Raw genomic sequence first — 22,050 nt, 5'->3', positions numbered from 1 at the left:
ATGATCCGAGCAATACACTTAACATACACGCCAGGATGTGTAAGGAATCGTATGTAATGGTTGTGTTGTGAGCACGCTACAAACTTTATCGGAGCAAGCAATCAGTTGAAATAGGAGATCGAAGGGGGGAATCATAATCTAACATCAACATTCTAAGAATTATTTTTAGTACTGTAATCAAAAGTTTTCATATTATGGTCTGTTGATTGCTATATTCAAATTAATTCATGAACAAAATGTTACTAAGGTCCTTTTTGAAAGTTAATCGCGAAGTGGTCATAAAATAAAATAAAAATCGCGATCTTCATAGACCTAAAACTTTGATCTCAAGTCTCTCAAGATCTCAGTAAAAAAATATGATTGAGATTATCTAACGGAGACTTTGCTTACTTTTACCCCCTCCACCCCCCTCCCCTTCCATATCTTCAACAAAGGTCGAAAAAAGTAAAACTGTATATTTATATTTATTGTGTTTTTCTAAACCGTAGAAATTAGTATTTCAATACAGAAATTTTAATAGAAATGGAAATTGTGAGAGCTCTTATACTATGTCCAGAATCTCGCGAAAAAAAACTTGACTGGTTAGTTTAAGGAGGGCCACAAGCTCTTAAGATATTTACATAACTTCATTTGATTGGCGTTATCTGCCAAAAAAAACTAGATGCCATCCCGAAACTGCATTATTCCATCGTCGTGATCGGCTTGGAAAGGCCCTCTCTCAGAAACGTGCCGTATTTCACAGTTGAGGAGCAACATTTGGATAGACTCGATCGTTGTTGGTGGAAGCTGACACTTGGCAATCTCTAATCTGGTGAGCGATGGAAAACAGTCCGAAAATGCTGTCCACTCTTTGTTGTCCGTTCCAGATGGACAAAAGTCCGTTAGCTGAAAGCAGTTCAGAATAAATTGGTTCTGTTGAAAACTGGATATATTCATTACCAACCTGTGGGAAGTACATAGTTAGCTTGCGAACACTAGGACAGCGCGGAAACCATGTCCAGCTGAAGGCCTTCTGATAATCGTGACTGCTTAATCGCAGCTCGCTGAGGTTTGTACAGCGGTGTAGGTCGTCAAATATCTCAGAAGATATATAATCCTAAAAAGAGGGAGGAATTGCTCAAAAATAATTAATAGCATTATTTTCTGCAATACTACTACTTAAAAATGTTTAGAATACATCTGACGAAGAGTCTATTTTTCAGTTTTGAGGTATGCAGAGAACCAATAATGTCAGACAACACATTGAAAATCGTATTTTTTCTATCTTCTATTCAATATATTTTCTATCTTCTACATCAATTTTCAAAAAAAAAGTTAAAATCTTATGTTGAATATACCACATAGGGGAGATGGTTCCCATACCGACGCAGCGTTATATTGCGAAAAAAATCGGGGTGGTCCAAAACCGACCCCCATTTTTTACGCTATACTTGTTCAACGCAAGCGCCTAATAGATACTACCTACTTTGATAGAGACAGCAACTTGGAATGGAGTGATTGAAATTTTATTTACAAATATTCATTTTGAATGCCAATAAAATGTCAAAAATGGGGCCTTCCTCAGCCGTGCGCGACTACAAAGCAAGACCATACTGAAGGTGATTCTGCCTAGGAGGCCAGAGGCAATAGTCGGCAGCTCAGTGCGCAGCGCAAGCGTGGGTCACTTAACCGTCTCCCAGGTTACGCCGGTAGAGGTTATAGACGGCCCATGGCTTGTGAAGGCGATGATCGCAAACGCGATGGGATTTCGGCCTTCGAGGTGGCGACGGAACAGCTGGACGCCATCATCGACTTTGCGTCATCGAAGCATAATATCAGTAAGGACCTCAAGAGGAGCTTGCAGAAACTTCGAAAGTCGAAGCTGGACGCCAAGCTGGAGAGGGCGGTCGTGGCCAAGTGTAAACCCGTGAAATCCGTGGAGTCGAGGTCTACCCAGACTGAGGCTCAAGCATTTGCGGGTACGTCAGAGGTGACTGCTCCAACGCAGACACAAAAACGGGGGAGACAGTCTTCAGGGGATGAGCTCCCTGGGGGCCGCTCCAAAACGCGAAGGGTTACTACCCCGAACAAGGGTAGTGGGGCTGGGATGCTGAACCCCAGCCAGGTACCTCCAAAACCGGGGGAGGAAGGACCTGGAATGGTCCGTCCACCCAGGAAAGACGGTGGTAAGGGGTTACGGCAGGCTTAGAGCTCTCAGCCGCACCAGACCAGGGAAATAGAGGAGGATGACGCCTCCTGGACCCTGGTCAATAATAAGAGGAGACCGAAGACGTCGAGGGCCGAAAAGAAGGCCCAGACGAATGAGGGTAGCTAGAAATCTAGGGTAGGCGCCAATCGCTCCAGGGGCGATGCCCTAGTCATCAAAACGGACGAGGCTAAGTACTCGGACGTCTTGAAGGCGATTAGAAGTGACGTCAAGCTCTGTGAACTCGGCGCCGACGTACGTTGAGTAAGACGTACCCGGATGGGCGAGATGATCCTCGAGCTGAAGCGGGACGTCTTGCAAAAGGGCGCCGCTTACAAGAAGTTGGCGGAGGAAGTCCTAGGCGAGACGGTCAAGGTGATGGCACTTAGACGGAGGTGAATCTGGACGAGATCACCGAAGTCGAAGAGCTCGTCACGGCACTGCGGCGACCATGTGAAGTGGAAAACTTATCAACACATGATTATTATTCAAAAACAAATAGAAATTTCAATTACTTTTTCTGGTATGTAGAGAATATCTAAATTTCGTCAATTTCGCTTGCTCAAAAAGTATTCGTCTATTCAGAAAATAATCGAGTGAAACACGAATATAATAGTTTTATTCGCATCTAGTTACACTAGCACACTCTAGTGATGTCTAGCAACATTTTTGTCAATATTCAATTACAGATCAAATAATGTTTTTGTTTGGTTTGAACTTGGCGCGGAAAATAGAAGCACCATGGGTGGGAAAAGTGAAAAGATGAGTCCAAATGAAAAAAAAAAACTTATTCTACGCCTGCATAATTAGTGCAAGTTGACTTATGACTTTGCAAGAAATGTGGGTAGACCAAGGGTAGCAAGAATTCAACCATTTAATTGGTGATTGATCGCATCAGCGCCACAAAAATCTATCAAAACAAATAGCAGAGTGGTCGTCAGCAATGGTAAACTGATAACGATGAGCGATTTATTGTGCGGAAAATAAAAAAAAAATCCTTAAAAACGAGTTCACCCATACAGGCAATTGAGTTGGAGAGAAGAAGTGCTCAGATATGAACCAATACGCACAGAAATACCTGTAAAAAGTATGGGTATAATGGGCGAGTATCACGGAAGAAAATTCAAGTGAACCATCAAATTATCAAAAACAGCTCGATTTCAGCTAAAAATATCGCTGGAAGAAGGATGACTTTCAGAATCAAGTCATGTTATCTGACGAAAGCAAGTACAGCATATTTGGATCAAATGGCCGATGTATGGTATGGCGGAAAATGCATATTGAGATACAGCCGCAGAATCTCTTTTGAGCAGTAAAGCATGGTGGAGGCTCCGTCATGATCTCTGAGGTGCTTGAGCGCAACCGGTGCGGGAAATTTTCACATTATTGAAGGAATTATGTATCACAAAATGTTCATCCACATTTTGAAAGAAAATTTGAACGCCAGTGATAAGAAATTGAGCTTACAGGTAACATACATCTTACGGGGTGATAATTACCTCAAGCACACAGCCCGAAGTACTAAGCTGTAGCTATTTTATATTACCCGTTGCATCAATTTTTAGACTCTGGCGCAACTTCGTTTTGCTTCGAATTTTAGCGTGCACACCAATACATTCAAACTATCTTCGTAATTGTTTTTTGTTGTTGTTATTTATCGAACACACATGTTTTTTTTACTCAAAAAAACAATAAACAGTGTCAATTCATTTGTGTGTGTGACACGGGAAAAATATTCACGCAAATAATTTTCGCGCAGGGGTCTAATAAGGCGGAATCTGCGCAATAATACCCCAATTAACTCTAAACGCCTCCTCAGATCCCAGATATGAATCCAATTTAACTCCATTGGAAGGTTCTGGACGACAAACTTTTCGTGAAATTCGTGAAAGTCATATTTCCAACAACAACGAATTGAAATTAGTGTTGAAAGAAAAATGGAAGAATATTCCGTCCCCCATTACGACTAATTTGGTCAGTTCCATGCCACAAGAACTACAGCCCGTCATAGATACACAGGGGAATCCAACGAAATATTGAATTCCATTCTACAACTCCTGTTTTCGTTTCAAAAGCGCGCTAAACCTGACTAGACGAATACTTTTTGAGCCCGTATTTAATGAATTGTTATGTTTTATTACCTTTGTTTTTGTTTTTGTTATTGTTTTATTTTTCTGTTTGATTTTTAACAATAAAAATGAATTGATTATTTTACTACACAATGTAATCGATAGTTTTTTTTTTTTGAGCTTACTAGATTCTATCTTTGACATTTTCTAGAAAACACACAGCTAGACGAATACTTTTTGGACTCACTGTATATTTCCCAAATTTTATATATTGCTACCATATTCACACACATTTGATTTGGTTGATAATAATAGAAGGTACGAAGGTACGAATGATTTTTATATTGATTTTTTTTACAATAGACAATGCAAAATAGTGACTTTAGTGACCATTTTCCGAAAAATACTGACTTTTGGATGCAAACTGACTTGTTAGTGACTCCGAATTTCTCTGCTGGTATCGTTATCGGCGGTCACCAGTGAGCCCAAGTACACGAATTCTTCAACCACCTCGATTTCGTCACCACCGATAGAAACTCATGGTGGGTGGCTTACATTGACCTCTCTTGAGCCTCTTCCTATCATGTACTTCGTCTTCGACATGTTGATGACTAGTCCAATCCGTTTAGTTTCGCTTTTCAGTCTGATGTAGGCTTCCTCCATCCTCTCAAAGTTACGTGCCATGATATCAATGTCGTCGGCGAAACCAAATCTAGACCAACATTTGAAAAGGGCGTAACAGCCAAAATTTATTCCTTCTGATTTTTTGTCTACATATAAAGCTATATATGTGGACAAAGAATCAGAAGGAATAAATTTTGGCTGTTACGCCCTTTTCAAATGTTGGTCTAGAAATAACTGGACGGACTTCGTGAAAATCGTACCACTCGTGTCAATCCCTGCCCTTCGTATTACTCCCTTCAAATCGATGTTGAATAGCAGACATGAAAGACCATCACCTTGCCGTAACCATCTGCGGGTTTCGAAGGGACTCGTGAATGCCCCTGAAACTCGAACTACGCACATCACTCGATCCATCGTCGCCTTGATCAACCGTATCAATTTATCCGGAAATCCGTTTTCGTGCATTACCTGCAATAGCTGGTCCCGATCGATTGTATCGTATGTGGCTTTGTAGTCTATAAATAGATGATGTGTGGACACGTTGTATTCGCGGCATTTCTGCAATACCTGATGTACGGCGAGCACCTGATCTCTGGTAGAGCATTCACCCATAAATCCCGCCTGGTACCGCCCCAGGAACTCCTTTGCAATAGGTGCTAGTCGGCGGCATAAAATTTGGGAAAGTACCTTGTAGGCGGCGTTCAGCAATGTGATTGCGCGGTAGTTGCTACAATCCACCTTATCGCCCTTTTTGTAGATGGGACACACTACACCTTCCATCCACTCCTGCGGCAAAACTTCCTCCTCCCAAATCTTGGTAATGACCCAGTGCAGCGCTCTAGCCAGTGCCTCACCGCCGAGTTTAAATAGCTCTCCTGGTAGTTGGTCAACCCCAGGGGCTTTGTTGTTCTTCAGCCGGCCAATCTCCTCCTGGATTTCCTGGAGATCCGGAGCCGGTAGAATTATGTCCTGCGCGCGTTCTCCCAGGTCCATCACCATACCGCCATCTTCGTCTGCCACATAGCCATTCAGGTGTTCTTCGTAGTACTGTCGCCACCTTTGGATCACCTCACATTCGTTCGTAAGAAGGTTCCCTTTTATGTCCTTACACATACCAGGCTGTGGCACGTGGCTCTTACGTGAACGGTTCAACTTCTCATAGAACTTTCGTGTGTTATTAGCGCGAAACAGTTTCTCCGTCTCTTCACGGTCTCGATCTTCCTGCTGGCGCCTTTTTTCTCCGGAAAATCGATCTGTTCCGCGCCCGTTTGTATCGTGCCTCGTTCGCCCTCGTGCGGTGTTGCAGCAATCTCGCCCATGCTGCATTCTTCTCCTCAACTAACTTCCGGACTTCCGAACCGAACTTTCTTCCGAAGTTTTATCTGTCAAAGTAATTGATGCGTTGTTTAGCGCATCTTTAGGGGAACCCAGCGTACTACTTCCGAAGTTGGGAAAGTTGCCTGTATCTGGAGAAAAATCCAACTTCGGTATAAAAAGCGTTACAAATTTGATCCGGATGGACAATATTATACCGTCTCATACTATCTTCTAACTTTCCACAGCCACACACAATAAAGCGCCAGAAAATGTAGAAAAATGTCCTCTCTATAAAATAGACTACGAAAATTGGCCAAAAAATTATTCCGACACCAACATTTCAAAACCCAACTTAATTCACCGAGTGGTGATACTGCCTTTCTCGCATTTAGCCAAGGCACCAACCTTATATGGCGCTTATATAGTTCGATTCCATTTTCTTAATAACTTTTAAACGCAATGGTCGATCGTTATCAAATTCAATAGTGATCAACAAGGCTTTTTACCCTGTCGAATGCAACTTGTAGCGAGAAAATCGGTTAATAATTGCTATATGAAAAAGTGGCTTATGTTTTTCGGTTTTTGTGTGCACACACACATATACACACGGACAGACAGACAGTGCAGTTTGTGCAGTTCTATTTGTGCAGTTCGACGAGCTGAGTCGATTGGTATATAACATCATGGGTCTCCGAGACTTCTATAAAAAGTTCGATTTTGGAGTGAAATGATAGCCTTTCGGTACAACTTTGTAGTACGAGAAAGGCAAAACAGCGAAACTGCTATTGTAAACAAGAGCACCTCACGCGATCCAGCACCAATTAGAAGAAAATTCGCTGGTTCCATCAGTGGTGTTAGGATTGGATTCGTCTGAAAGTTTCGGTCGTCCGTAGAGGTGGTGGGGATAAATTGGACACCCTAAGAACTGCTGCTGATTATCAAGTGGCTATCAAGAAATTGTATTGTTAAATGCAGGTGTGTCGAATCTTATCTTATTGGTTAACAAAGCCAGCTATGGAAAAAATTTGAAAAAATATTTCAATATGTTATTTAGATCATTTAAAATTAGTTCAAAATAGTTCAATCTAGTTTTGGGTGGGGTAAAATGGCCAGGCGGTGGGGTAAAGTGAACAATATTGTAAATAAAACAAATAAGTCGATCAAAATATTTTAAATTAAACACATATTCTTAATAATACTTTAAATGCTACCTGGCAGGTATAAACCCTTCGTTTTTCACTGACAAGCAGACTTACCGGGCTTGGTCAAAATGATAGGGCGGGAATTTTTTTAAAATATTCAATTGACCATTGCTCAGTGAAATATTTCCAGGTTCCTTTGGTTTTCGCATGGTTCGGCAGGAAATTCATCTAGTTTTGAAAAACGGGTTAAAAATCATGTTCTGGCCTCAGGAGAAATTCCGGATTATTTGAAGACATGTCAAAAATGCTAGATTTTGTGCGCCTACATTATTAAAATGGATGAAATGATGGCCCTTGTTATACTCTTTTACAGAAACTAGAGCTTTTACTGAGTTGATTGATATATGGATATCACAGATCGAATGAAAAACATTTGAGATATCGATGTTTTCATGAACGAGGTGCGTTGTATGGAAATATTCGTTCAAAAATGTATAAATTGTGCGAAAATGTGTGTGTGGAGCGTACATGACCAGATACCCCTTTTCTTCACCTCCTGATTGATAATCCCACTGCACTATGGTCCAGGGTACAGATTTACGCGGAAAGATGAATTTTACGCCAAAACTATATTTTTTAGAAAAAAATGTTGTTCTACAAAATTGTTCGAAATAGTAAGCCCATCATTATGGTTCTACCAAAAAATAGGGTGGCCCATCATATGAAAAAATAGAAAATATTTTTTTAATTTCTCAGAATATTGACATGTTATGTTCTACAAAGTTGTAGCGCAGCTTATTCCAATCAATTTTGCTAAAAAAAACTTTTTCTGTAGCTCTTGAGTTGGTTGATTTAGAGCAATTTTACTTAATTGGATTAGGGTGTACCTCAAAAAAACAGTATTTTTGGCTACTTTTTTTGTTTTAGATTTTTCGAAAAAGACGTCTTCAGGTGACTTTTAGAGCTCAAAAAAATGCAACTTTTGATGGGTAAATATGCTCAATATCTTTTCCGTAGGGGCAGCAGGGACTATGTCCAAGGGCTTGACGATCCCTCCCCAGGCCATCTGCGAGTTGTGGCGCCTGCCTAGGATGTGGTGGGGTTTGACAGTAGGCCCTGTTAAATCTCTATAAAAAGCTGCATGTATCCGCAAGTAGGCTCCGCCAAAGCGACCGTGTGCCGCTCAAAGCGCACAAGTCCAAGTCCTGGTGTTAGGTGGGACGTGACACGATGGCCCTCCGGCGAGACAGGAGGTTTGCGCAGGCCCAATAAGCCGCCTGAAAAAACCAATAATTACGAACAATATAAGAGATAATGCGACTCGATATAATCGGCAAAAACCTAGGCGACGAATAAAGGATGACGATTGGAAGCTTGGAACATGGAACTGCAAGTCGCTAGGTTTCGCAGGTTGCGACAGGTTTTTTTTAGCAAAATTGATTGGAATAAGCTACGCTACAACTTTGTAGAACATAACATGTCAATATTCTGAGAAATTAAAAAAATATTTTCTATTTTTTCATATGATGGGCCACCCTATTTTTTGGTAGAACCAAAATGATGGGCTTACTATTTCGAACAATTTGGTAGAACAACATTTTTTTCTAAAAAATATAGTTTTGGCGTAAAATTCATCTTTCCGCGTAAATCTCATTTTGACCAAGCCCGGTAAGTCTGCTTGTCAGTGAAAAAACGAAGGGTTTATACCTGCCAGGTAGCATTTAAAGTATTATTAAGAATATGTATTTGATTTAAAATATTTTGATCGACTTATTTGTTTTATTTACAACATTGTTCACTTTACCCCACCGCCTGACCATTTTACCCCACCCAAAACTAAATTTAACTATTTTGAACTAATTTTAAATGATCTAAATAACATATTGAAATATTTTTTTCAATTTTTTTTTTCACAGCAGGCTTTGTTAACCAATAAGATAAGCTTCGACACACCTGCATTGAACAATACAATTTCTTGATAGCCACTTGATAATCAGCAGCAGGTCTTAGGGTGTCCAATTTACCCCCACCACCCCTACGGACGACTGAAACTTTCAGACGAATCCAATCTTAACACCACTGATGGAACCAGCGAATTTTCTTCTATCAATTAATGGTGCTGGATCGCGTGAGGTGCTCTTGTTTACAATAGCAGTTTCGCTGTTTTGCCTTTCTCGTACAACCAAGTTGTACCGAAAGGCTATCATTTCACTCCAAAATCGAACTTTTTATAGAAGTCTCGGAGACCCATGATGTTATATACCAATCGACTCAGCTCGTCGAACTGCACAAATAGAACTGCACAAACTGCACTGTCTGTCTTTTTTTTTTTTTTTTTTTACAAGGGAGAATGCATTTACACACTAACCCAGTACACGTGCATTGTAGTTGCCAAACTACCACACGGAAGTGTACTGGAGTGTCGGACTCGACCATACCGGTAATACCGACTAAACTCCCTTGGGCTCCACCATCGTTTCCCCCAGGAACTACCTCGCAGTACTACTTCTGGGGGGACGGCAGTACTAAGCGTACTCACTCATTATCGCTCACACAGGCACTCGTCCCACGCGAGACTGACTTGGGTGCTCGCAACCATTCACTCCATTTGAGTCTTACTTGGATGCTCTCCCGGGCGCTCCGCTGCCATGCCTCGAGGTGTCAATAGCGGTAACTGCCTGGGCCTACAGATATTACGCTACGACACTCCTGCCTCAGCACGAGCAGATCAATCACACCACTGCCGAAGCAGACCACACGCTACCCTGCCGAAGCAGGGACACTCCCCATGCACCACATGTGCACAACTGTAGGTGTGTGGGTACAACCCACTGCTACCCTGCCGCCGAAGCAGCTTCTCCAAAGACCATTCGCTCCATGTGACCCTTTTTCGGGTGCTCACTCTAACACTCCGCTGCCATGCCTCGAGGTGTCGATAGGTCCCTCGACTCCTGCCTCAGCATGTGCAGTCCATACTCAGACTTCTGCTGCGCTTCGAGGTGACAATAGCGGCGGAGACACGCTATGACACTCCTGCCTCAGCACAACCAGATCACTCACTCCCTGCCGAAGCAGCTCACGCGCTACCCTACCGAAGTAGGTACACTCCACAACTTATTCTAACACTCCACTGCCATGCCTCGAGGTGTCGATAGCGGTAGCAACGCTACGACACTCTTACCTTAGCATGTGCAGTCCATACTCAGACTTCTGCTGCGCTTCGAGGCTGCCATAGCGGCGGCGACTCGCTATGACACTCCTGCCTCAGCACAACAGATCACTCACTCCCTGCCGAAGCAGCTCACGCACTACCCTACCGAAGTAGGGACACTCCACATGCCAGTTGGCACTCCCTCCCTGGGCTTGTGCTTTTGAAGCGGCACACAGTCGCTTTGATAGAGTCTGCTTACGGGCACTTGTGGTTTTTTGGGAGGGATTTTAGCAGAGCCCACTGCTAAATCCCACCACGCCCTAGGCAGTTCTCCCTGACTCGCAGACAGCTGGGGAGGGGTCGTCAAGCCCTTGGACATGGTCCATGCTGTCCCTACTGTCCCTGCTGCCCCCTCATAGATGCACTGTCTGTCTGTCCGTGTGTATGTGTGTGTGTGCACACAAAAACCGAAAAAACATTAGCCACTTTTTCATATAGCAATTATTAACCGATTTTCTCGCAACAAGTTGCATTCGACAGGGTAAAAAGCCTTGTTGATCACTATTGAATTTGATAACGATCGACCATTGCGTTTAAAAGTTATTAAGAAAATGGAATCGAACTATATAAGCGCCATATAAGGTTGGTGCCTTGGCTAAATGCGAGAAAGGCAGTATCACCACTCGGTGAATTAAGTTTGGTTTTGAAATGTTGGTGTCGGAGTGATTTTTTGGCTAATTTTCGTAGTCTATTTTATAGAGAGGACATTTATCTAAATTTTCTGGCGCTTTATTGTATGTGGCTGTAAAAAGTTAGAAGATAGTGTGAGACGGTATAATATTGTCCATCCGGATCAAATTTGGAACGCTTTTTATACCGAAGTTGGATTTTTCTCCAGATACAGGCAACTTTCCCAACTTCGGAAGTAGTGCGCTGGGTTCCCCTAAAGATGCGCTAAACAACGCATCAATTACTTTGACAGATAAAACTTCGGAAGAAAGTTCGGTTCGGAAGTCCCGACTTCCGGATTCTAAGTTGGTGCTACGCCGACAATATGCCCCTCCCCCTGGCCAATACGCCCGCTTTGATTACTAGCAAACTATAACTAATAAATGTGATAACTATAACACATGTTGATATAATCGTGGTAAAATGTTGTTATGACTAACTGGTCGGGAAGGGTATGCGATAGCAAACTTTTTCCTGGCGAAACGAAACATAGATTATTTCCGTGACTTCGAAACGATACGAAATCAATATCCTATCTGATTCAAAATTTGACGGAACGAAACGAAATTTTAATGTTTTTCCCGCGGAATTTTTATTAAATTATTTTTTTCTTATGAACATCATTTAACTTAAGCATCTCGGTAACAGTAGAAGCAGGCTATATAAAACGCCGGATTCTCGTTTATATACAATTGGACATAAGACATTTTCGCGCTGCTGTGTAAAACAAGACAAAATACATCATCACCAAAGTTTCCCACGCATTTGGAATAGGGCTTTGGCAGGTTTTGTTCTATTATTGTCAGGGGGGTTTTTGCTGACCAAATTTTATGAAATTTTGCCACAATATTCTTTGATATGCAAAGAATGTTTAGGCCAAATTTGAGCATAATTAGTTATAGGTGACAATGTATTACGAAACATTGTTTCGTGTAACATGCTTTTTCAGAAAAAAATTTCAAGCTGTTACGTCTGTTTGTCTGTGATATAGGATGATTAAGCTATAGACATACGACTGATGCCCACTGCGGGACGTCAAAATCGTCATCGGCGACATGAACGCACAGGTAGGAAGGGAGGAAATGTATAGACCGGTCATCGGACCGGATAGTCTGCACCAGAGCCTAAAATATTCATCTTCATGAAGCAACTTCGGTCCGAATTTTGACAAACATCGCATGAATATTCAAAACATAGAATGACATAGTCAGACGACTACTCCACGAACTCATTCATTCGACTGTCACTGAATGTGTTTACTATGTGCAGAAAAAAATATAATTATCATTGTTTATGTTGATGTTTACCGTCGAAAGTGCCTCGCGGGTGAAAATCGGTTTCAGTCCTGTGTGATAAATCACTTTACTCATTTGAAACGTGTTCAGATTTCAGATAATTTATCAATTTGTTAAATGTGCATAAATATTCAATGACTAATATTCAACTGAATATTGACTGTCCAGAGCTGACTATGAATGTGTCGGAAGTGAACTGACAAATGAAGAAAAATGGACTTCACTAAAAAATTTCGATTATTTTACACTCTGGTCTGCACACCGTATCGAATGAAAATGGCCAACGGTGCATAAACTTCGCAGCAGCCAGAAACGGAAAACCAAATCGACCACGTTCTAATCGACGGTTAATTCTTCTCCGACATAACGAACGTCCGCACCTACCGCAGTGCGAATATTGAATCCGACCACTACTTCGTTGCAGTATGCCTGCGCTCAAAACTCTAGACGGTGTACAACACGCGTCGAAATCGGACGCCGCGGCTAAACATTGGGCGGCGACAAGACGGTAGACTACCCCAAGGATACGCGCAGCAACTGGAGGTGGCACTCTTAACGGGAGAGCATCTAGACACAGCGTCTCTTGAAGATGGCTGGAGAGATATTCGATCCGCCATTGGTAGCACCGCAACCGCTACACTTGACACGGTGCCCCCGGATCAGAGAAACGACTGGTATGACGGCGAATGTGAACAGTTAGTAGAAGAGAAGAATGCAGCATGGGCGAGATTGCTGCAACACCGTACGAGGGCGAACGAGGTACGATATAAACAGGCGCGGAACAGACAAAACTCGATTTTCCGGAGGAAAAAGCGTTAGCAGGAAGATCGAGACCGTGAAGAGACGGAGCAACTGTACCGTGCTAATAACACACGAAAGTTCTATGAGAAGTTGAACCGTGCACGTAAGGGCCACGTGCCACAGCCTGATATGTGTAAGGACATAAACGGGAACCTTCTTACGAACGAGCGTGAGGTGATCCAAAGGTGGCGGCAGCACTACGAAGAGCACCTGAATGGCGATGCGGCAGACGAAGATGGCGGTATGGTGATGGACCTGGGGGAACGCGCGCAGGACATAATTCTACCGGCTCCGGATCTCCAAGAAATCCAGGAGGAGATTGGCCGGCTGAAGAACAACAAAGCCCCTGGGGTTGACCATCTACCAGGAGAGCTATTTAAACACGGTGGTGAGGCACTGGCTAGAGCGCTGCACTGGGTCATTACATCAAGGGTTACAGCAAGGTGATGGTCTTTCGTGTCTGCTATTCAACATCGCTTTGGAAGGGGTAATACGAAGAGCAAGGATTAACACGAGTGGTACAATTTTCAATAAATCCGTCCAGCTATTTGGCTTCGCCGACGACATAGATATTATGGCACGTAACTTTGAAAAGATGGAGGTAGCCTACATCAGACTGAAGAGGGAAGCCAAGCGGATCGGACTAGTCATCAACACGTCGAAGACAAAGCACATGATAGGAAGAGGTTCCAGAGAAGACAATGTGAGCCACCCACCGCGAGTTGGCATCGGTGGTGACGAAATCGAGGTGGTAGAAGAATTTGTGTAATTGGGGTCACTGGTGACTGCCGAAAATGATACCAGCAGAGAAATTCGGAGACGTATAGTGGCTGGAAATCGTACATACTTTGGACTCCGCAAGACGCTCCGATCGAATAGAGTTCGCCGCCGTACCAAACTGACAATCTACAAAACGCTCATTAGACCGGTAGTCCTCTACGGACACGAGACCTGGACGATGCTCGTGGAGGACCAACGCGCACTCGGAGTTTTCGAAAGGAAAGTGCTGCGTACCATCTATGGTGGGGTGCAGATGGCGGACGGTACGTGGAGGAGGCGAATGAACCACGAGTTGCATCAGCTGCTGGGAGAACCATCCATCGTTCACACCGCGAAAATCGGACGACTGCGGTGGGCCGGGCACGTAGCCAGAATGTCGGACAATAACCCGGTGAAAATGGTTCTCGACAACGATCCGACGGGTACAAGAAGGCGAGGTGCGCAGCGGGCAAGGTGGATCGATCAGGTGGAAGATGACTTGCGGACCCTCCGTAGACTGCGTGGCTGGCGACGTGTAGCCATGGACCGAGCCGAATGGAGAAGACTCTTATGTACCGCACAGGCCACTTCGGCCTTAGTCTGAATGAATGAAATGAATCTTTTTCCGATCAAAAGTTATAATCGTTTTTCAGTCAAAATTACATTTTTTTCATAAGTTGATATCTCCGGTTGGGGCAGACCAAAAAAATATATTCACACGACATATGAAAGAAAAATTAATATTCTTCATTGTGTCAAAAAATTGGGGATAGGGGAAAGTGGGGCAAGATCGCCACCCTAAGCATTGGCTCCTGTGGAACACTGAAAATCCACCGCATACTGCGGATTTGTCTCCTAGCCATCTATTTTGGGTCTATTCTTTAATATTAGCATGCAAGAATATTGTTTATTAAAGTTTAAACATCTTATAAATAGGATTTCAAAAATATGTTTTTTCGAAGCGTTTATTTACTGTACGGGGCGAATTCGCCGCCTCCTCGAGGCAAGACGAGCAAGGTCCATAAAATGTTTGAAAAAATGTTTTGAACATTGGTTATTATTTTTGCACTTTAAGGGATTATGCATGAATGATGTTACTTCCAAAATTGTCGTTTTAAATGTTGATTTTGTGGTTACTGGTCATAAATTTGACTGAAACTAATTTTTATGGTTAACTTTATATCCGTTGTTTTGGTTCAGCTCTAATTTAAATCCAAATTGTTCTGTTTCTTTTGTAAGCACTTGAAGATGCATTTAGAATTTGGACATAACTCATTTAAAATTTTGTTTTTAAACAACTGGCAGTATTACCCCAAACCGACAATTTTTTCTAAGTTTCCTTCTATAGATTATATTTTCTATCAATCTCATCCAATTATTAGTGTGGGTAAACTATTAGGCACATATAAGCATTGCTGGATATCATTTTTTCAACAAAATTACTAATTTTATATATAAAACTTTAAATTAGGTGATTACGAAGTTATAAGAAAAATTAAGTTTACACTCAACCAACTTCTAACGAATATTTTAAGAGTTATTTAGGTCGAAAAAATGTGTTTTCCAGTTTCATTACCCTTTTACATTCTAGAGCATCTTCCCTCGTATTAATATTGTGAAAATAATGCTTACTGATGCTACAAACGTTGTTGGCGATCTTGCCCCGTATGGCGGTCTTGCCCCACTTTCCCCTATGTTATTTTTTTTATCTCAAGTTTAACCAATTTTACTAAAATCATGTTTTTTCAACGGAGACGAGCCAGCCTTGGGCTGAAAGTCTCTTTAATAAAGACAAAAAAAAAAAAAAAAAAAAAAAAAAAAAAAATGTTTTTTCAAATAAAATGATATAACTCGACAACGGAAGAAGATACAGACGATATTCTTATAGCAAAACACGCATTTTAAAAAGCCCCAAAAGTCTTCAGAATGTGACATCCGTGAAAAATAAAAATGAAATAAGCAGATCATAAATATTGTTTTTTAAGGGACATCCTAATCCTGGTAAGTAAAATTACTGTAAACAAGTGAACTTAAAAGCTACATAAAAAGTTTATATAGCAAAGTTGATTGGAAAAAGCTGCGCTACAACTTTGTAGAACATTTTATGTCAATATTCCACAAAATAAAAAATAAAAATTTCACATTTTTATAAAATGGCCCACCCTATTTTTCGGTAACTCTATAATAAGGGCCCAAGTATCCAGAACAACTTTGTAGAACAAACTTTGTTTCTTAAAAGTATGCTTCAGACCGAAAATGCATCTTTTCTCGTAAATCTTGCAATACGATGATAATGATAAAATTTATAAAAAGTGTTAAAGCTGTAGATTTTTTATTTTTCATTTCTCACGAATGTCATTTTCTAAAGACTTTTGGGGCTTTTCAAAACGCGTGTTTTGCTATAAGAGTATCGTCTGTATCATCTTCCGTTGTCAAGTTATATTAATTTATTTGAAAAAACATGATTTTAGTAAAATTGATAAAACTTGAGATAAAAAAATAACATATCCCCAATTTTTTGACATAATAAAGAATATAAATTTCTCTTTCAAATGCCGTGTAAATATATTTTTTTGGTCTGCCCTAACCGGAGATATCAACTTATAAAAAAAATTTAATTTTGACAGAAAAACGATTATAACTTTTAATCGAAAAAAGCTCTAAAAGTCACCTGAAGACGACTTTTTTGAGAAATCTAAAACAAAAAAAATAGATCAAAAATACTGTTTTTTTTTTAGGTACAGGTAATCCAATTAGGTAAAATTTGCTCTAAACTAGCCAACTTAAGAGCTCCAGAATTTTTTTTTTGCGAAATTGATTGGAATAAGCTACGCTACAAATTTGTAGAACACACACTTAGCTCATTTTACAGTATTCGGTAAATTTTACCGAAATCTCAGCCGCTGAACTGTTCGATTTTTTGTAATTTTTTCCATTGCTCAATTGTCAAAATCACCGAAAATCAGTAAAATAATTTACCGAACAGTTCAGCGGTTGAGATTTCGGTAAAATTTTACCGAAGTCGGCGATTTATTTTAAGTGTGCACAACATGTCAATATTCCGAGAAATAAAAAAAAAATCTAATTTTTTTTATATGATGGACCACCCTATTTTTCGGTAGAACCATAATGATGGCCTTACTATTTTGAACAATTTCGTAGAACAACAGTTTTTTCTAAAAAATATAGTTTTGGCACAGACAAACAGACATAACACATTGAATTCATAAAATTCATCGTCGTACAAACACTAATGACATCTGTTGATTTCAGTTAGTTGGGCAAATCACGAACCAGATGGCGGTAGTGAGCAAATGTCAAATCAGAGCAAATCCGATGCGCGCGCCACAAGTGACCAATTGGCCAACTAATGATTATTTGAATTGATCAGTAAATCAGTGAACGATGGAAATTTGATGGGTGCTATGTCTGTTTGTCTGTGGTTTTGGCGTAAAATGCATCTTTCCACGTAAATCTGTATCCTGGACCATAGTGCACCGAACCGAACCGATTAAGGTCGAAATTTGAGCTAGTTTACTTCCATTTCTCTGTCAGAACATTGCTCACTTTACCCCCAGACGACATGACCAATTTACCCCCATAGCTACATGTTTTTCAAATAACACGTAAACTAAGAAAAAAAGTTTAAAAACAATCTTCCATCAACCAGTTCCGCTTCATAACAAGCAAAATGAACGATGTGAACGATATTTTGGTTTAGAACTATCAACTCAGAGTTTTCATGGCTTAAATGCAACAGTGCCAAAATTACATCAAACTAGCGCAAAATTTGGCTAAAATCTAGCTTTTACATAAATAGAAATTTCATCATTTGAAATAGCTCGGAGAGTATGAAATGCTTAATTTGTGATGTAGCATGGAAAATAATACGAGAAATCCATAAACAGGGGATAAACAAGCCGTTACCCACTTTACCCCCGCTACCCCTAAACGAAAATAAGAGTGAATGATAAAATCTTCACTTTACTTCAAACCGTTAATCGAACTAGTCATTCTTCTTGTGCAGTCCCAATACAACAGTATATTAACAATATGCTTACTGAACACGTACTTCGATCCAGACAACATTCAGTCGCTGCAGGTTGCACAACTGATTGCAGGCGGAGGATATTTGCTTTGCTCCAATATCCGCTATTTCCAGGCTCGTAATGTGGGGCATTTTCACATGAATTAACGCAAAAAAGTCATCCATTTGTTTAACCTCTACTTTTTTCAGAGATAGTTGTTGCACCTTTTCAAAGCAATTCGCCTGTGTCAGTTGATTAAGTTCGATGGTCATTCGCATTAAATACAGTTGCTAAAATCATTAAAGCAAAAATTAGAACACGATAGAACCAACATCTGAATCAAAGTCACATACCTCTAAATTGGGAAGTTTTGAAATGATTTGCCATCCATTTTCAGGCAGTGTATCGAACAGTCGAAGCACAACCAGGGATGGATGAGATTCTGCTAACATTGATAGCGTTTCCTCTGATATGTGATGCCCCAGCGAAAGTTCGTGGAGATTTGTGAATGATTTGATCAACCGGGCTGTTGGAGTAAGTCCTATTCCTGTCCAGCATACTATTGTCAATTTCCGCACTTTAGGGAAATCTAATTTAGTTTCTCCAACGCAGCAGCTTCGATCACCCCCCATGCTAATTCCAAGACTTGAGAGCTGCGGTCCATAGAAGCTCATCAAAGCTTTGAAATTGCTGCACGTTGAGCTCTGAGGAAGGTACAAGCGTTCAAGGTGTGGCGCAATTTTGATCCAGTCAAAACATGCTGCTTCCAACGAACTAGTTTCTAAGTACAGAACACGAAGACATGGCATTTTCGATAGCTCAATTTTATCCGGGACGTCAAATGCATCATCTTCGTAATCAACCATCGTTTGAATGCGTAGTTCTTTCAGCATCGTGAGACAGCAAAATAACTTTTGCAAATAGCCCAGGCTCACCGTCAACATGGATTCATAATAGCTTTTAATACATAAGCTTTCCAAATTCAGTTTGAACTTTTCCAAAATGGTGGGGAGCACATCGTGTTCGTCGTCCTCTCCTCGGAAAAGAACGTGCTGGTATTTGCGATCACTTAAGAGCATGTGGTGGAAAATTTCGGATACTTCCTGTTCTGAGGGTTCCAATTTCAAAAGAACCTTCGCCATACATTTTCGAGTGGAACACAACGCTTTCCACTTGTGACACACCAAAGTCGCTTGCTTCCAAGCATCCAACGGTAATAAGGACAGAATGTGCTCCAGAACCTGAGGGAATAAAATATTGTTTTAGTTATTTTGACGAAGAAATTCTACGCTGGGCTTGTATATCATTTCCAATTAAATTGGTGCAGAGTGTAAGAGTGGAGCAAGAAAAGATATTTTAGTTACTAGATAAAGATTGTCGCTTCGGTTCCCTTTGTTCTGCTGTCCGAAACATGTGTGGTACATACCTGTCAAATCGTATGGATTTTCCTTCTTTGACATTTAGCTCCCCTATCCTCGCCAGCAAAAGATGTTCCGGACAGCGACGACAGCGACAATCTTTATCTAGTAACTAAAATAATGCTGTCCAATGAGCAGCTCGAAGTAGCTCGAAGTTGTTCCCGTCCTACTCGTTCTTTTTTGTCAACAAATGGGCATGAGCAGGACAGGGAGAAACTTCGAGCTACTTCGAGTTCTCATTGGACAGCACTAATATCTTTTGGTGCAAGAGTGTAAAGAAAACTGGCTTGCTGGTAGCCATTGATATTGTCGGTGTAGCACCAACTTAGAATTCGGAAGTAGGGACTTCCGAACCGAACTTTCTGCTGAAGTTTTATTGATAAGCATCAAACTAATTGATGCGTTGTTTAGCGCATCTTTAGGCGAATCCAGCGCACTACTTCCGAAGTTGGGAAAGTTGCCTGTATCTGGAGAAAAATCCAACTTCGGTATAAATTTATTCCGGATAGACAATACAAATCGCAATTTAATACAATGCTGGCCTGACAATAAGGCTTGCTGACGTTAACACGTACGTCCCCAACCCCCATTTTACGACAAAACTAAAAATTCAAAACCATGCAGCTCAGCCAATTTCTAACGGATTTTCAAGCAATCTTCTGGAATCGATCACAAAATTCCTACAGTTTTAGGAACCGAGGTTAATTTTTGTGCAATGGCCATGGTTCCGGAGATATTCCGGGGAGTACTGGGGTTACCTCCCTCCCGGAAAAAATGGTCACTGGCAGATCGGCTTCGAAATCCATCGTGCGACATGTCAAACTTCATGATTTTGCAAAACAAGTACACTAGAGTACACTTCGGCGACTTTCGATCGAATTGGCCACCCTCCGGGTGCTTCCAGGGCCTGGTTCCCTTGGGGAAGTGGCCAATATCCGTTCAATCTTGGAACCCATCTTGCGGCATGTCAAACTTCATGATTTTGCAAAACAAGTACACTGGAGTACATTTCGGCGATTTTCGATCGAATTGGCCACCCTCCGGGTACTTCCAGGGCCTGGTTCCCTTGAGGAAGTGGCCAATATCCGTTCAACCTTGGAACCCATCTTGCGGCATGTCAAACTTCATGATTTTGCAAAACAAGTACACTGGAGTACATTTCGGCGATTTTCGATCGAATTGGCCACCCTCCGGGTGCTTCCAGGGCCTGGTTCCCTTGGGGAAGTGGCCAATTTTCGTTGAATCTTGGAATCCATCTTGCGACATGTCAAACTTCATGATTTTGCAAAACAAGTACACTGGAGTACATTTCGGCGACTTTCGATCGAATTGCCCACCCACCGGGTGCTTCCAGGGCCTGGTTCCCTTGGGAAAGTGGCCAATATCCGTCCAATCTTTGAACCCATCTTGCGACATATCAAACTTCATGATTTTGCAAAACAAGTACACTGGAGTAAATTTCGGCGATTTTCGATCGAATCTTGCGGCATCCCATCTTGCGGCATATCAAACTTCATGATTTTGCAAAACAAGCACACTGGAATCCATTTCGGTAGTTTTCGATCGGATTGGCCACCTTCCGGGTACATCCATGCGCTGATTGATATTTTACTGGTGTTGGCCTGATAGATCATTTGCAGCCAGTGGCGGCGGCGTGGCAGCATCACGCCTTTGGTGATTGGCGGGGGCGTGGTTCGGCGTGAACCAGTTTCAAGCGCCAAAATTTCTTCAGAAGTATCTCCAGGAATTCTTCCAGAAGTTCCTCTACGAGTTTTTTCAAAAGATCGACAAGAAATTGCTTTGGACATTCCTCCAGATATTTCTCCATAAGTGCCTCTGGGAAATTATTCCAGATACTCCTCCCGGATTTCGTCTGGAAGTTCCTTTAGGAAGCTTTTCCAAGAATTCCTCCAGGAATTCCTACGGAAGTTCCTCCAGGAATTCCTACGGAAGTTCCTCCAGGAATTCCTACGGAAGTTCCTCCAGGAATTCCTACGGAAGTTCCTCCAGGAATTCCTACGGAAGTTCCTCCAAGAATTCCTACGGAAGTTCATCCAGGAATTCCTACGGAAGTTCTTCCAGGAATTCCTACGGAAGTTCCTCCAGGAATTCCTACGGGGGTTCCTCCAGGAATTCCTACGGAAGTTCCTCCAGGAATTCCTACGGAAATTCCTCCAGGAATTCCTACGGAAGTTCCTCCAGGAATTCCTACGGAAGTTCCTCCAGGAATTCCTACGGAAGTTCCTCCAGGAACACCTCCAGAAGTTCCTCCAGGAATTCCTCCGGAAGTTTCTCCAGGAACTCCTCCGTAAGTTCCTCCAGGAATTCCTACGGAAGTTCCTCCAGGAATTCCTACGGAAGTTCCTCCAGGAATTCCTCCGTAAGTTCCTCCAGGAACACCTCCGGAAGTTCCTCCAGGAATTCCTCCGGAAGTTTCTCCAGGAACTCCTCCGTAAGTTCCTCCAGGAATTCCTCCGGAAGTTCCTCCAGGAATTCCCCCGGAAGTTCCTCCAGGAATTCCCCCGGAAGTTC

The 22,050-nt window shown here is 41.8% G+C and overlaps 1 protein-coding gene across 3 annotated transcripts in view; it reads right to left on the bottom strand.

The window, feature by feature from the left end:
• Nucleotides 1–450: 450 nt before the first annotated feature.
• Nucleotides 451–22,050, bottom strand: part of LOC134225623 (uncharacterized) — a 41,897-nt gene continuing 20,297 nt past the window's right edge. For 2 of the 3 annotated variants that reach the window (XM_062705836.1, XM_062705835.1), the window contains 4 exons: nt 18,454–19,341; nt 18,145–18,390; nt 944–1,096; nt 451–885 (listed from right to left, as the gene is read on the bottom strand). In XM_062705836.1, the coding sequence (XP_062561820.1) occupies nt 658–885; nt 944–1,096; nt 18,145–18,390; nt 18,454–19,242 (1,416 nt within the window). In that variant the 5' untranslated portion in view covers nt 19,243–19,341 and the 3' untranslated portion in view covers nt 451–657. Of the gene's footprint in view, nt 886–943; nt 1,097–18,133; nt 18,391–18,453; nt 19,342–22,050 lie in introns of those variants that run through there. The other variant, XM_062705837.1, reaches the window with a different exon arrangement.

Source organism: Armigeres subalbatus, chromosome 3 (assembly GCF_024139115.2).
Source record: "Armigeres subalbatus isolate Guangzhou_Male chromosome 3, GZ_Asu_2, whole genome shotgun sequence".
Lineage (NCBI taxonomy): Eukaryota > Metazoa > Arthropoda > Insecta > Diptera > Culicidae > Armigeres > Armigeres subalbatus.
Note: the sequence above shows the minus strand (reverse complement) of the source record. Positions and strands in the feature narration are given on the sequence as shown.